The sequence below is a fragment of the Somniosus microcephalus genome, chromosome 29 (genome assembly GCF_052327205.1).
Source record: "Somniosus microcephalus isolate GS21.2 chromosome 29, FLI_Smic_1.0, whole genome shotgun sequence".
NCBI classification, from domain to species: Eukaryota; Metazoa; Chordata; class Chondrichthyes; order Squaliformes; family Somniosidae; genus Somniosus; species Somniosus microcephalus.
Window position 1 is genome coordinate 19849765 of NC_141015.1, and position 13166 is coordinate 19862930.

General features: G+C 43.4%; 1 protein-coding gene across 1 annotated transcript in view; it reads left to right on the plus strand.

Annotated features, from left to right (window-relative positions):
• LOC147098520 (A disintegrin and metalloproteinase with thrombospondin motifs 14-like) overlaps positions 1-13166 on the plus strand; it is a 222997-nt gene that overhangs the window by 123115 nt on the left and 86716 nt on the right. Inside the window, exon 5 of the mRNA XM_085969985.1 lies at positions 6841-6924. Coding sequence (XP_085826111.1) covers positions 6841-6924 — 84 coding nt within the window. The remainder of the gene's footprint in view (positions 1-6840; positions 6925-13166) is intronic.

Here is a 13166-nt window from a genome sequence, read left to right on the forward strand (position 1 = left end):
CCTCCCACTTGCCCGAACTCTCCCACTTACCGAACTCTCCCACTTACCAAACTCTGCTTACACTCAATGCACCGCACTCAGTGCAGCCGCACTAAGCCCGCCCCTTTTTATACCTGGATTCTACTTCCGGTTTAAACTCCGCAACAGCTTAATTTACTCAATAAAAAAAAAATTAAACTTACTTCAAATAATTAACTTTTTCACTCACTAAAATTCAGTAAATACACTTAAATGACTTTTTCTCCCACTTGCCAAACTCTGCTTACACTCAATGCACCGCACTAATCTGTCTTGTATGCAGGTGACATATTCTAATAATATAAACTTGTCAGCTCATGATTTAATTCTCAAGGACTTCATTATCACTCTTTGTAGATTTACACAAAATACAATTGATGCATCCTAGAGAACTGTCCCTGGCATATTGATGATGCGAACTAGAATCATCACGAGAATATGCAGCACCATAAGCACAATTCACATTATCTCCACCCCCAACAAGAGCACTGATCAGTAACGAGGATGTGACGTGAACATTGGAGGAAGTAGATGCAGGTGCTATAATTCACGGTGATGAAGGCTGCATCTAATGGGAGATGATATGTTACCACATGACCTCTGAGGTGCCATTTGGATTAGAGCCCCAGTATTACCAATAGGTGTACTGATAGGTAATACTACACTATGGCAAAAAACACATTTAAACCCATTTAATGTTGTAGGATGCATTTCTTATTTGATACTGTTAATTCATCACCTCGAGTTGCCCTCAGCACTATTTACTGATATATAACCACCAATTCTACACCCTAATGTGATAGTTTAAAATGCTCTCTCCAGAAACAGCCCTATTGGCAGGACAAAACCTGCAGTTATACTGCTATGTGTTTTTCACAGTTTAAGTGGCCATGGTACAAAATTGTGTTTGCCTACCATTATGCTTTACTGAAATCCTAGTGATATCTCTGAGCATACATTGATATTATGCATTATACAGCTATTTACTTCAGCATCTATGATCTATATTCCACATTTACATCATTAATGTGCAAAATGATGGTCACTCAGCATGACCAAGTCATCATAGCTGGATTGCATGGTGTATTACAATACTGCTTTAGAGGACTACAGATCTCTCTGCATTTTAATGTAATTGGCACTGATTTGCAATCCACTTGTGTGTTGGCTTAGTCAACTTTAGCAACAGGGTAACTCTAATCAATCCAGGCAATCAAATCGAACTTTGAGCAACCAAAAGATCCTTTCAATTTCTGATTCTAATGGCTTTATTGCAGGACTTTGGCATCATGGTGTTATTGGCTAAGAATTGGGCCCCCCGGCAGCATCTCTTTTTTCCGTTTCCCATCCGACTGCCAGCCAAATTAACGGGCTGGCCGACTACCGGCAAGAAAACTAGCGGCAGGTGGTTGCAGTCGGGGACCCTTGAGGATGGTCCCTGGCAATCTGGAGGAAGGGAACGAGAGATCGAGGCTTGCTGGTGGGGAGGAGTGAGAGAAAATCCATTGGGGGGGTGGGGAGAGAGAGAAAGCCCATTGGGGAGGGGAGGAGGGAAGTGAGATACAGAGAGAGGCCATCGTGGTGGGGGGGGGGGGGTGTGGGCAGGGAGAGGCGCCATCGCAGATGGGGGGAGCAATAGATCGTGGCTTGGGGTGGGTAATGGAGAGAAAGGCCATCACTGGAGCGGGGAGCAAGAGATCGGGGCTGGAGGCGAGGGTGGGGGAGTTCGGTGATTGCGGTGGGGAGAGAGAGGCCACAATCGGCAAGCGATAGGCCGAAGGCTTCATTGAGGAGCCGGGGCGAAGTACTCCTGTTTCTCCTGGCCCACAAGGAGTTCTGTAAAAGGCACTTATCTTCTTGAGCTAGATGCTCCCACCTCCCTTTTAATGCTGAGGTTTCTGAGTGGCAACTATTAAATTTAAATCAGACTCCCAATTGCACTGTGGGAGCCTGATTTAAATATGTTAATGACGTGTCCCGCCTCTCGATGGTGGGACACTCCTGCCACGAAACCTGCCGCTGTAAAAACAGCAGCGGGTGCGTACATGGTAGGTTGGGGGCGCGTTGCCCATTTTTAAATTTTTAACTCCCCTCTCCCACTCATCAGGAGGGGGCGGGGTAATATCAAGGTCTTGGAGTCTGCAGTCTATGCAAAGCTGATTGGCTTGGAAAGTTAACATGAAGGTGTGCGTTAACATATTGCACATGACATGCAACCTGAATGTATGTTGAATTTTGGATTCATTATGGAACCTCCATTCTTGGTCGGTAGAAGATTTTCCACGTATCCAATTAACTGTAACCGAAACCTAAGAAATCTGGTTTAGATCTTTTTGTTCTGACATAAAGATCAGTTCAGACAAAAAGTCATCGAACTGAAACATTAACTTTGTTTCTCTCTCCACAGATGCTGCCTGGCCTGCTGAGTATTTCTAGCATTTTCTGTTTTTATTTCAGATTTCCAGCATCTGCAGTATTTTGCTTTTGTTTTAGATCTTTTATTAATGCTCTTCACCTTAAGGGAAATGGGGGGGGGGGAAATCTGAAGGCAGTAGTGCATTTATGATGGCCTGTATGAAGTTGGATATGGTGGAGTTTTTAGATATTTCTATAATTCCCCCATGCAGGTTGTGACATTAAAACTCTCAGCTTTAGTGGCAGGTGGTGCACTGGCAATCAAAGAGGGTGTTTCCAGGTCTGTGTGCATCTATTGGGATATACACAGAGGCAAAAATTACACAGATTCTTACTGTTCTATTAAATGCCAGACTGCTCGCTCTCTGTAAATTCTGTCTGAAAAGAATAATGCCTGCAAACAATCCTCCTCCCTGTGCCCTTTCTCTGCTATTATCAACTAAAATAGTAACATTCTGATGTAAATGCTTAACATGTGGTAAAATTACCATGACTTAAGAGTTCTGTGTTTAATAACTCTATCGGGAAACATGAGTGTTGATCATGGCCATTACTTCAGATTGCAGTGTAATGCACTTCTTTCCTCTTCCCTTCCATTATAATGAGTAGCCTCTTTGACACACTGAGAAGAGGAGTAATCAGTGCATCAGTTCATGAGCAGGTAAGTTTGTTAAACGTTGCCTATTCCTGGGATTGTCCACATCTACTGCAGTCCCTATAGGCCACCACACACTCGCAGTGAATAGTATCCCACCCTCCGAGTTTCATGGCTGTCATTTCCCCCTGTGGCCACTTCTTTCTGGTGAATATGCCAACTGAAACGTAGAGTTTGGTGCTGAGAAAGAAAGAAAGACTTGCATTTATAGTCTGAGGTACCATTTCACCGTCGGCAAGCTTTTACCAACATATTCCAAATGAGTGGCATGGATCCATCCATACAACCACAGCCAGGCAGATTAGACGTTATGCATCAGTTGCAGAGCCAGTGGGCATCAATTTAATTTACCCCATTGCCTTTAATTAAAGAAAGCAGTAATTAAGTGATTAGATTTGAGCCCCCCCCCCCCCCCTCCAGTGTTTGAGTTGATGTGTTGTACGGTTTGAATTGTTTTCATGTGGTAAATAAAACTCATGTTCCATACTCCAGAGCTATAACTCCATGTTTTCATGAGACCTGCAAGTCATAGGTGGTAGCTTTCTTTTATGGATGGGTTGTTGAATCTGATAAGATCATAATTTAAGAGTGCTATTAGTATATTGTTTAAGTGTGTTACAAGGGACTTCAGACTGTTGACTAGCAATTTAAAAAAATGGATAATCAGGATTTTTAGGAAACAAGTAGACCTATTAAGTCTCTAACCTTGTGGATCCTATTTAATGACAGTCAAGGAACCATTGCTGACCGGTATTGGCTTTTTAATTCCTTTACAACCAGTGGCAAGTTTGATACAATCAGTGTCATTTGAGGGTCAGCAGTGAATGAGTTAAACATTGATTTACAATTCCAGGTGTATTGACCAATAAAATAGTGGCAGGATTGAAGCTTGCCACTGGATATCATCTGACTTGAGAGCATATTCCTAGTTTTCCCCAACTTCAATTTTAGAGAAGATCAGGTATGAAGTACAATGTTAGAAAACACACAAATAAGTTTTCACAGATCTCCAAACCATGAGCGCATTAAATGTCTTTTCTGCTTAATAACTTGCTCATGAAATCACTTGGCAAAAATTGCAAATTTCAAAATTATGCATTTCTGCAATTTTGTTAGCTGGTTATTAATTACAGAGAAAAACTGACATTGTCGTATGTCCAATTTTTGATTGTCCCAATACTAATTGCTTGAGTAAAAAGGGAAAATTTGTGAAACATAGAAGATAGGAGCAGGAGTAGGCCATTCGGCCCCTCGAGCCTGCTCCGCCATTCAATGAGATCATGGCTGATCATCCAAATTCAGTACCCTGTCCCTGCCTTCTCCCCATATCCCTTGATCCCTTTAGCCTTAAGAAATATATCCATCTCCTTCTTGAATATATTTAATGAACTAGCCTCCACCGCCCTCCGTGGCAGAGAATTCCACAGGTTCACCACTCTCTGGGTGAAGAAATTCCTCCTCATCTCAGTCCTAAATGGCTTACTCCTTATCCTTAGACTATGACCCCTGGTTCTGGACTCCCCGGCCATCAGAAACATCCTTCCTGCATCTAGTCTGTCCAGGCCTGACAGAATTTTATAGGTTTCGATGAGATCCCCTCTCAATCTTCTAAACTCCAGTGAGTATAAGCCCAATCGACCCAATCTCTCCTCGTACGTCATTCCTGCCATCCCAGGTATCAGCCTGGTGAATCTTCGCTGCACTCCTTCCATGGCAAGAATGTCCTTCCTCAGATAAGGCGACCAAAACTGCACACAATACTCAAGGTGCAGTCTCACCAAGGCCCTGTACAATTGCAGCAAGACATCCTTGTTCCTGTACTCGAACCCTCTTGCTACGAAGGCCAGCATACCATTTGCCTTCTTAACCGCCTGCTGCACCTGCATGCTTACCTTCAGCGACTGGTGCACAAGGACACCCAGGTCTTTTTGCACTTCCCCTTCTCCCAATCTATTGCCATTCAAATAATAATCTGCCTTCCTGTTTTTGCCACCAAAGTGGATAACCTCACATTTATCCACATTATAGTGCATTTGCCATGTTTCTGCCCAATCACCCAACCTGTCCAAATCGCACTGGAGTTTCACGACATCCTCCTCACAGCATACCCTCCCACCCAGCTTTGTGTCGTCTGCAAATTTGGAGATATTACATCTAGTTCCCTTGTCTAGATCATTAATATATATTGTGAACAGCTGGGGTCCTAGGACCGATCCTTGCGGTACCCCACTAGTCACTGCCTGCCACTCGGAAAACGACCCATTTATTCCAACTCTTTGCTTTCTATCCGCCAACCAGTTCTCTATCCAAGTCAATACCTTGCCCCCAATCCCATGTGCCTTAATTTTGCATGCTAATCTCTTATGCGGGACCTTATCGAAAGCCTTCTGAAAGTGCAAATACACCACATCCACTGGTTCTCCCTTATCTATTTTACCAGTTACATCCTCAAAAAATTCCAGTGGATTAGTCAAGCACGATTTACCTTTTGTAAATCCATGTTGACTTTGTCCGATCCTGTCACTGCTTTCCAAGTGCTCTGCTATTACATCTTTTATAATGGACTCTAGCATTTTCCCCACTACCGATATCAGGCTTACCGGTCTATAATTCCCTGCTTTTTCTCTACCACCTTTTTTGAATAGTGGGGTAACATTAGCTACCCTCCAATCCATGGGTACTGTTCCAGAGTCTATCGAGTTCTGGAAAATGACCAGCAATGCATCTACTATTTCTAGGGCCACTTCCTTAAGTACCCTAGGATGTAGATTATCAGGCCATGGGGATTTATCGGCCTTCAGTCCCATCAATTTTCCTAACACCATTTCCCTACAAATACTGATTTCTTTCAGTTCCACCCTTTCATCAGGCCCTATGTTCCCTGGCATCTCTGGGAGGTTATTTGTGTCCTCCTTTGTGAAGACAGAACCAAAGTATGTATTTAATTGGTCTGCTATTTCTTTGTTCCCCATTATAAATTCCCCTGATTCTGACTGCAAGGGACCTACGCTTGACTTCACCAGTCTTTTTCTCTTCACATATCTATAAAAGCTTTTACAGTCAGTTTTTATGTTCTTTGCAAGCTTACTCTCATATTCTCTTTTCCCCTTAATTAATCCCTTTGTCCTCCTTTGTTGAATCCTAAACTGCTCCCAATCCTCAGGATTATTGCTCTTTCTGGCCAATTTATATGTCCTCGCCTTGGATCTTATGCTATCCCTAATTTTCCTTGTTAGCCACGGTTGAGTCACCTTTTTTGTTTTATTTTTATGCCAACCTGGGATGAATAAATTCTGTAGTTCATTCGGTCTTTGAATGTTTGCCATTGCCTATCCACCGTCAACCCTTTGAGTGACATTCCCCAATCAATCCTACCCAACTCGTGCCTCAGACCATCGTAGATTCCTTTATTTAAATTTAGGACCCTAGTCTCTGAGTCAACTACTTCATTCTCCATCTTAATGAAGAATTCGATCATATTATGATCGCTCCGACCCAAGGGGCCTCGTACAACAAGATTGCTAATTAATCCTTTCTCGTTACATAATACCCAGTCTAAGATGGCCTGATCTCTGGTTGGTTCCTCGACATATAGGAAAGTAAAGCCTCAACAAGGATACGTTAGACAAAAGATGGAACGCGCCCCTGAAGTCAAGAATCAACTGTATGTAGTAGCTTCCCCCAACAGGAGCACATTTACTTCAATATACAGTACTTGCTGAGTTTGAGACAGTTTGGTTTTGTTGTTGCAGGTTGATGAAATCTACCATGATGAATCATTGGGTACCCACATCAACATCGTTTTGGTCAGGCTGATTATGGTAGGCTACAGACAGGTAAGTCTGTGTCAACATAATTTTTTCTTTAAAGGTATAATTGTCCAAATTACTATTTGCTGGATGTTAATTGGAGCAGCGGACCATTTATTTACCAAAACAGATTACACCATTTTTAAATGTGTTATAAGATATTTAGAGGATCACATGAATTCAAAACTAGAGGTCATAAATATAAGATAGTCACTAATAAATCCAATAGGGAATTCAGGAGAAACTTCTTTACTCAAAGAGTGGTAAGAATGTGGAATGCGCTACCACAAGGAGTAGCTGAGGCAAATAGCATAGATGCATTTAAGAGGAAGCTAGATAAGCACATGAGGGAGAAAGGAATAGAAAGATATGCTGATAGGGTTAGATGAAGAGGGGTGGGAGGAGGCTCATGTGGAGCATAAACTCTGGCATTGACCAGTTGGGCTGAATGGCCTGTTTGTATGCTGTAGACTCGATGTAACTGAGCTATCTACTTATATTGGGTGGGTATGGTGAATGGACTGAGGAGACCTAGAATGGGGAGGTGTGGAGCAAAGTAATGCCTTTTTCTTTCATTTAGATTGTTTTACATATTCCAAGTTCAATTCATGCAACATATGTAGATTAGTGAAGGGTACATGTAACACATTTGCATGTTTTTAAAAATCGTGTGTTTTTATTAATTCATTCACGGGATATGGGCATCCCTGGCAAGACCGGCATTTATTTCCCATCTCCAATTGCCCCAAGAAGGTGGTAGTGGGCCTTCTTGAACAGCTACAGTCCATGTGGTGAAGGTATCTCACAATGCTGTTAGGGAGTTCCAAGATTTTGATCCAGCGAATTGAAAGAACGGCGATATACAGTATGTCCAAATCGGGATGGCGTGTGACTTGGAGGGAAATTTGGAGGTGATGGTGTTCCCATGCACCTGCAACCCTTGTCCTTCTAGGCGGTGGAGGTTGCGGGTTTGGGAAGTGCTGCTGGAGAAGCCTTGGCGAGTTTCTCCAGTACATCATGTAGATAGCACACACTGCAACCATGGTACATCGATGATGGAGGGAGTGAATGTTTAAGCTAAAATCCGATTTGCATATGTTAAGTGGATTTGACCATATCACGGCCTAGATTTCCTTCAACAGACAGTAACCAGGCATTCTCTGCCGTAAATCTGCCAACGTACAGCCCTGGACTAAAATATTCAAATATCCTGGCAGTGTACCATGTATATTTTAGGGTTAAATATAAGAATCAGATCAGATTGCAATAACAAAAATTACTTTTTTGAGGTCACCTTTTCTCCATATGCCTTGCTAATGACAGACGTGCCGAAGAGGTGACAGGCCATTTAAATCTTGTTTGTGTGGTGTGTTTCTGGTTGGCTTTATCTCTACTGACCAGTGGAAAATGAGCAGACAGATAGTTCAAAGCATTGCCCTGCCCTTAATTACATCTTAATACATCTCTTCATCAGCAGCGGATTACTGCAGGCATTAGGTAACATTCTCACAAGATAAATATTGGCGTGTGTACAATAGTGCAGGGACACTGATGTATTTCTTCAATGATCTACCTTTACTGCACATAGAGTAATGTAAACACTCCATTTTAGCATTTTTTACATAGAATTTTACAGCACAGAACCAGACCATTCAGCCCAACAGGCCCATGCTGATGATTATGCTCTACACGGGTCTCGTCCCACCTTACTTCATCTAATTCTATCAGCATATCCTTCTTCTCCTTTCTCCCTCATGTACTTATCTATCTTCCCCTTGTGATTAAGTCATTAAAATCAACTCGGCCCAAACTGATTTGAGTTTAACAAGGAGCTGGGTGAATGAGAATCGAAGTGGCCGTTAAATGGGATGAAGCAAATGCCGAATTATTTTTTTTAATTCATTCTTGGGATGTGGCAAGCTGGCATTTATTGCCCGTCCCTAGTTGCCCTCAGATGGTAGTGGTGGGCCTGCTACTGGTTTTGATATGAGTGAGTGGCTCTCAAGGCCACTTCAGAGGGCATTTTAGAGTTCATCACATCGGTATGGGACTGGAGTCATGTATAGGCCCATACTGGGATGGCAGGTTTCCTTCCCAGAAGGACATGAGTGAACCAGTTGAGTTTTTCCGACAATCTGCCAGCTTCACGGTTGCTTTTTACTGGGACCAGCTTTTTATTTCTGAATTGTTTTTTAAACTGCGCCCTGTAGAATACTCTAAAATAGTTCCTTTGCTGGGAGGGGAGGATGTTTGTGGGAGGTAGTACTCTTCCATCTTTGAAGGAGCAATCGTGAGTATTGATATCTAACTCTTCCCTCCCCCACCGGGAGAGTGAAATGGGAGAGTCCACTGTGATTGCATGTGGGCCGAGGAAGCTTGATGGGCCTGAATGGCCCCTTTCGGCCTCCTGTCTTATGTGGTCCGTTCCTGTCTTGATGCTTCATCCCAGGAGCCTTTTCAAATTACAACCTCGGCTGTCTGGCTTGCAAGAGTTAATAGCTAGTGTTGGCTAGCTCTTAACTAAAATTTATTTCCATACTAGTGAGTCTCCTGTGGAATTGCTCAGGGTGAGTCGAATAAAATACTATTGCATAAGATGGCGCGATGTTAATGTCAGTAAAACGTTTGCAGCAATGACTGGTACATTTAAACACTTTGATGTACCACAGATGCAGTAGCTTCAGGAGTTGTATGTCTATAATTATTCCATTTCTTTGAGCTTCTTTCACAACACTTTAAGCTGACCTTTGTAAACAGCTTGCTCCATACTGAAGATATATAAAGTTGAAGCAAAATTGTATTTCAAGGTCGCCACAGACAAAATAGCCATGGGGTGTTCCTGTGCGTGCCTATAAAAACCTCAAATAATTTCAACTCTGCCAGACGGGTGCTGTCCGTTATACATTTTTATTGACGAACATCAAAGTTAGCACAACAAAGGTTTACTTTGTTCCTGCTAGCCAACACTTCTCTGAAATTGATCATCACTATAAAACTTTCACCTTTCATAGGTTTGGTGGTTCAAATGCAAGAACTCCCTCACCCCCTTTTTGAAGTTTAACAATATACATACCCAATTATACCTAATAGACTTTCTTCCCTCTAAGCAGCATTTTTCACCATTTATAATTTATTTGACTACAAGCTCTCCATCTGATTTCAGATTGGAGTATGGCATGGAGGAACCCTGAGAAGAGGAGCAAGTAAGAAACCAAATGATTGTGAAGTAAACTAGAACTTCATTTGAATATGTACTAGGATAGATGAATTATTCAATGGGGGAAAGGGGAAATCACAGCATTGTCCCTTTTGGCCTGACAGCCAGACGGTTCATGAAGTGCCTGTCAGTGGCGACCGTCTTTCTTTGCCTGCAGCACATATAAGTCTACCCTATTTTAGATGGCTGGTTCATCTGATCTTCCTGTGGTGCGTGGCAATTTTCATAGTCTAACAAGTCCAGAGTATTAGAGAAGCAAGGATTTTTTTTAAAATCTCGATTTAATTCAGGCATTCTCATAGGTGCTTGGTTGCCAATGCCTCACCATTAGACTGTCCATCACCTAAGCTGTTTCAGAACCATCGAGCAAGAATTATCCACCCTAATAATGAGGAGAAAAATTTCCACGAATGTTATTTGTGATCCTTGGAGCTTTTGTAGCAATTATATTTTTGATTTTAGACACAAGACCCTTTGAGCCCATTATAAGTGAAGTTTTTTGCTCACTGGTCTCTGACATACTTTCCTAAAAATGTGAAAATTGACTATGATTCTGTGGACATTTGGATGTGCACTTGGGATGCTGTAACCTGCAGGGCTACGGACCAAGAGCTGGGAAGTGGGATTAAGCTGGATAGCTCTTTGTTGGCCGGCGCAGACACGATAGGCTGAAATGGCCTCCTTCCGTGCTGTAACTTTCTATGATTCTAATGGTCTCCAAACATGTTCAAGAAGAGTTCAAATTCAATTTCCTGCTACATTAATGCCTCTCAAGGAATTGGGTGTTCATTTCCAAGGATAGTGAACCCAGGGTGTATGATCCCAGTCACAAGCTGGCTACTTAAGTTGACTCCACTGAGCAATGCAGGTAGCACTGCTGTTCTTTCATGCCCACTGTTGAGCTGCAACTCTTGATGGTCGTTCATTCTCTTCGAATAGAATGTTGATCCTGAGAAAGTGACAAAAATTCTGACAACCCTGTACTTGCTAGGGAAAACTTGGCTGTTGGATTGGCAAGAGTTCCTCTCAGACCCTCTGGGTGATGACTCCGCTTTTGAAAGATGTAGGGTTCCAGCTGATGACGACTTATGCTCAGCAGTAGACATTTTCTCGGCATCCAAAATATTTTTCCACTCCAAAAGCATTTAATAGCAAATGGTAGCGATTTGTGGCTGGATTTTTCCGGCACTCAGCATGTGGGTTTGGAGGCGGGTCCGCTGTCAAAAAGCAATGGTTGACGGCGGGTAGGAAACCCGCTGTCAACCTGCCTCCACACAGGTCTTCCAGGTGTCGGGTCTATCTGCGCAGAACTGGCCTGACACCAAGCGGTGGGGGAAACAATTTACTTCATTAAATGGCTTGTTAACAGCCAATTTCATGCTATTTTGAGCCTAGCTTGTACTTTTACGTGCTCCCTCACAGGTTACCCTCTGCTCGGGGAACATGCCAGCTCACCCTGTCGTGATTTGAGTCTGTTTGGATTTATCTGATAACCAGAAAGCTGCGGAAGTGGTATAAAGGATACCATGTTGCAGCTGTTCAGTTTCAGAGCTCAGAAACTGTTGTTAACTGCATTTGTAAGACATATAGAGATTTCTTTAGCTTGCAAGTGTTTAGAGCCAACTCTCTATCCAGTGGCACCTCATTGGCACAACCTCTCACCATTGACAGATCAGTTCTGTCATCTCAACTGCAGTTGCCATCTATTCCAGCAACATCGGTGCCCTTGAAAGAATCACACCGTGGCCCTCTGAATCCTTCCACGATCAGCCCCAACATCAACATCACCAGGCACACTAACAACAGCACCAACCTTCTCCGCCATCACCTGATGCTGCACAGAGCATCAGCACCTGACAACATTGCTGCCTGGAAGGCCAGCGATGGCATCACCATGGCCAGATTTACTTCACTTGACGCTGTGCACCCTGGCTGCCACATGATGTGCCAGGTTGACACCATCCCACACCAGCACCATAAAGCATCCCTATAATGTCCAAGCCATTCATTTCACACTCATCGCAATAGTGTGGGGTGGGGGGGTGGGGGGGCGAAGTGCGAAGTTATGTTTCAACATTCACTGGAACTCACTAAGACACTTCTCAATGTGCGCACAGATCTGTCCAATAAGGTGAAGTGTTGAAAATCTAGATTTCAAAGGATGACAACCATTAACAGAAACTTCACATGAACATTGGCTAAACCTCTCACGTGCCTACCCTTGTGTGTTGTTAGTTGGTATGCTTGGAGTAGGATGAGGGTGAGTGTAAAGGGTGGCTAGTGAGATGGAGAAGTGATAATGTAGATAGAGAGGGATGGGTGGAGGTACAAGGTGTAAGTTGGTGTGAGTAAGGATGTGCAGGAGTAGGGTAGGGAAGGCAGAGTGATGGGGATGTGATGAGTGGCACAGCAAGGTGAGTTTGAGTGTGGCTTGGCAGTAACATTTCGTGATCTACTGAAATCATTGAAAGGTTGGCGCCACTGCAGCCTGGGACTCTTGACGACATCCCTGCTTGAGCCCTCCTGTGTAATATGCAACCAGACTGCGTTGATCTCCTGGAGAGGTCTCGTCCGCCCATAGGAAGGGAAGAGAATCTTCCTGCGTGCGTGCGGTGACTCCCTCCATAAGCATATGGAGGGAGTCATGCGTGAGCCTGGGTGCAGACATGCACCTTTGTGCAGTGCTTGTCAGTGTTTGCAGCCCCTCAATGCTGCAGAACACTGACTGCACAACTGTCAAAATCAATGTGGCTGTGGTCCCTTTAAGGCTGATGACGCGTCATCAAATGACTTCATCGGACCCGCTTCCTGTTAATTGGCCAGGAACCCCGCAGGGCGGGCTTAACGAGGTCAATCTACAGAAAATCTTTTTCAGAGAGTGGCTACAGATGGGAGCGGGGCTGGAAGCTGCCAACCAGCTCTCCCGCCTCCGCAGGGAAAATCCAGCCCCTGATTTCTGGTCCCAGAATAATCACTTCATTTCCCATAAACTCTGATAAAGAATAGAGAAAAAAAACAAGATTGTCAGAATATCGGTCTTGTTCAGAACTCC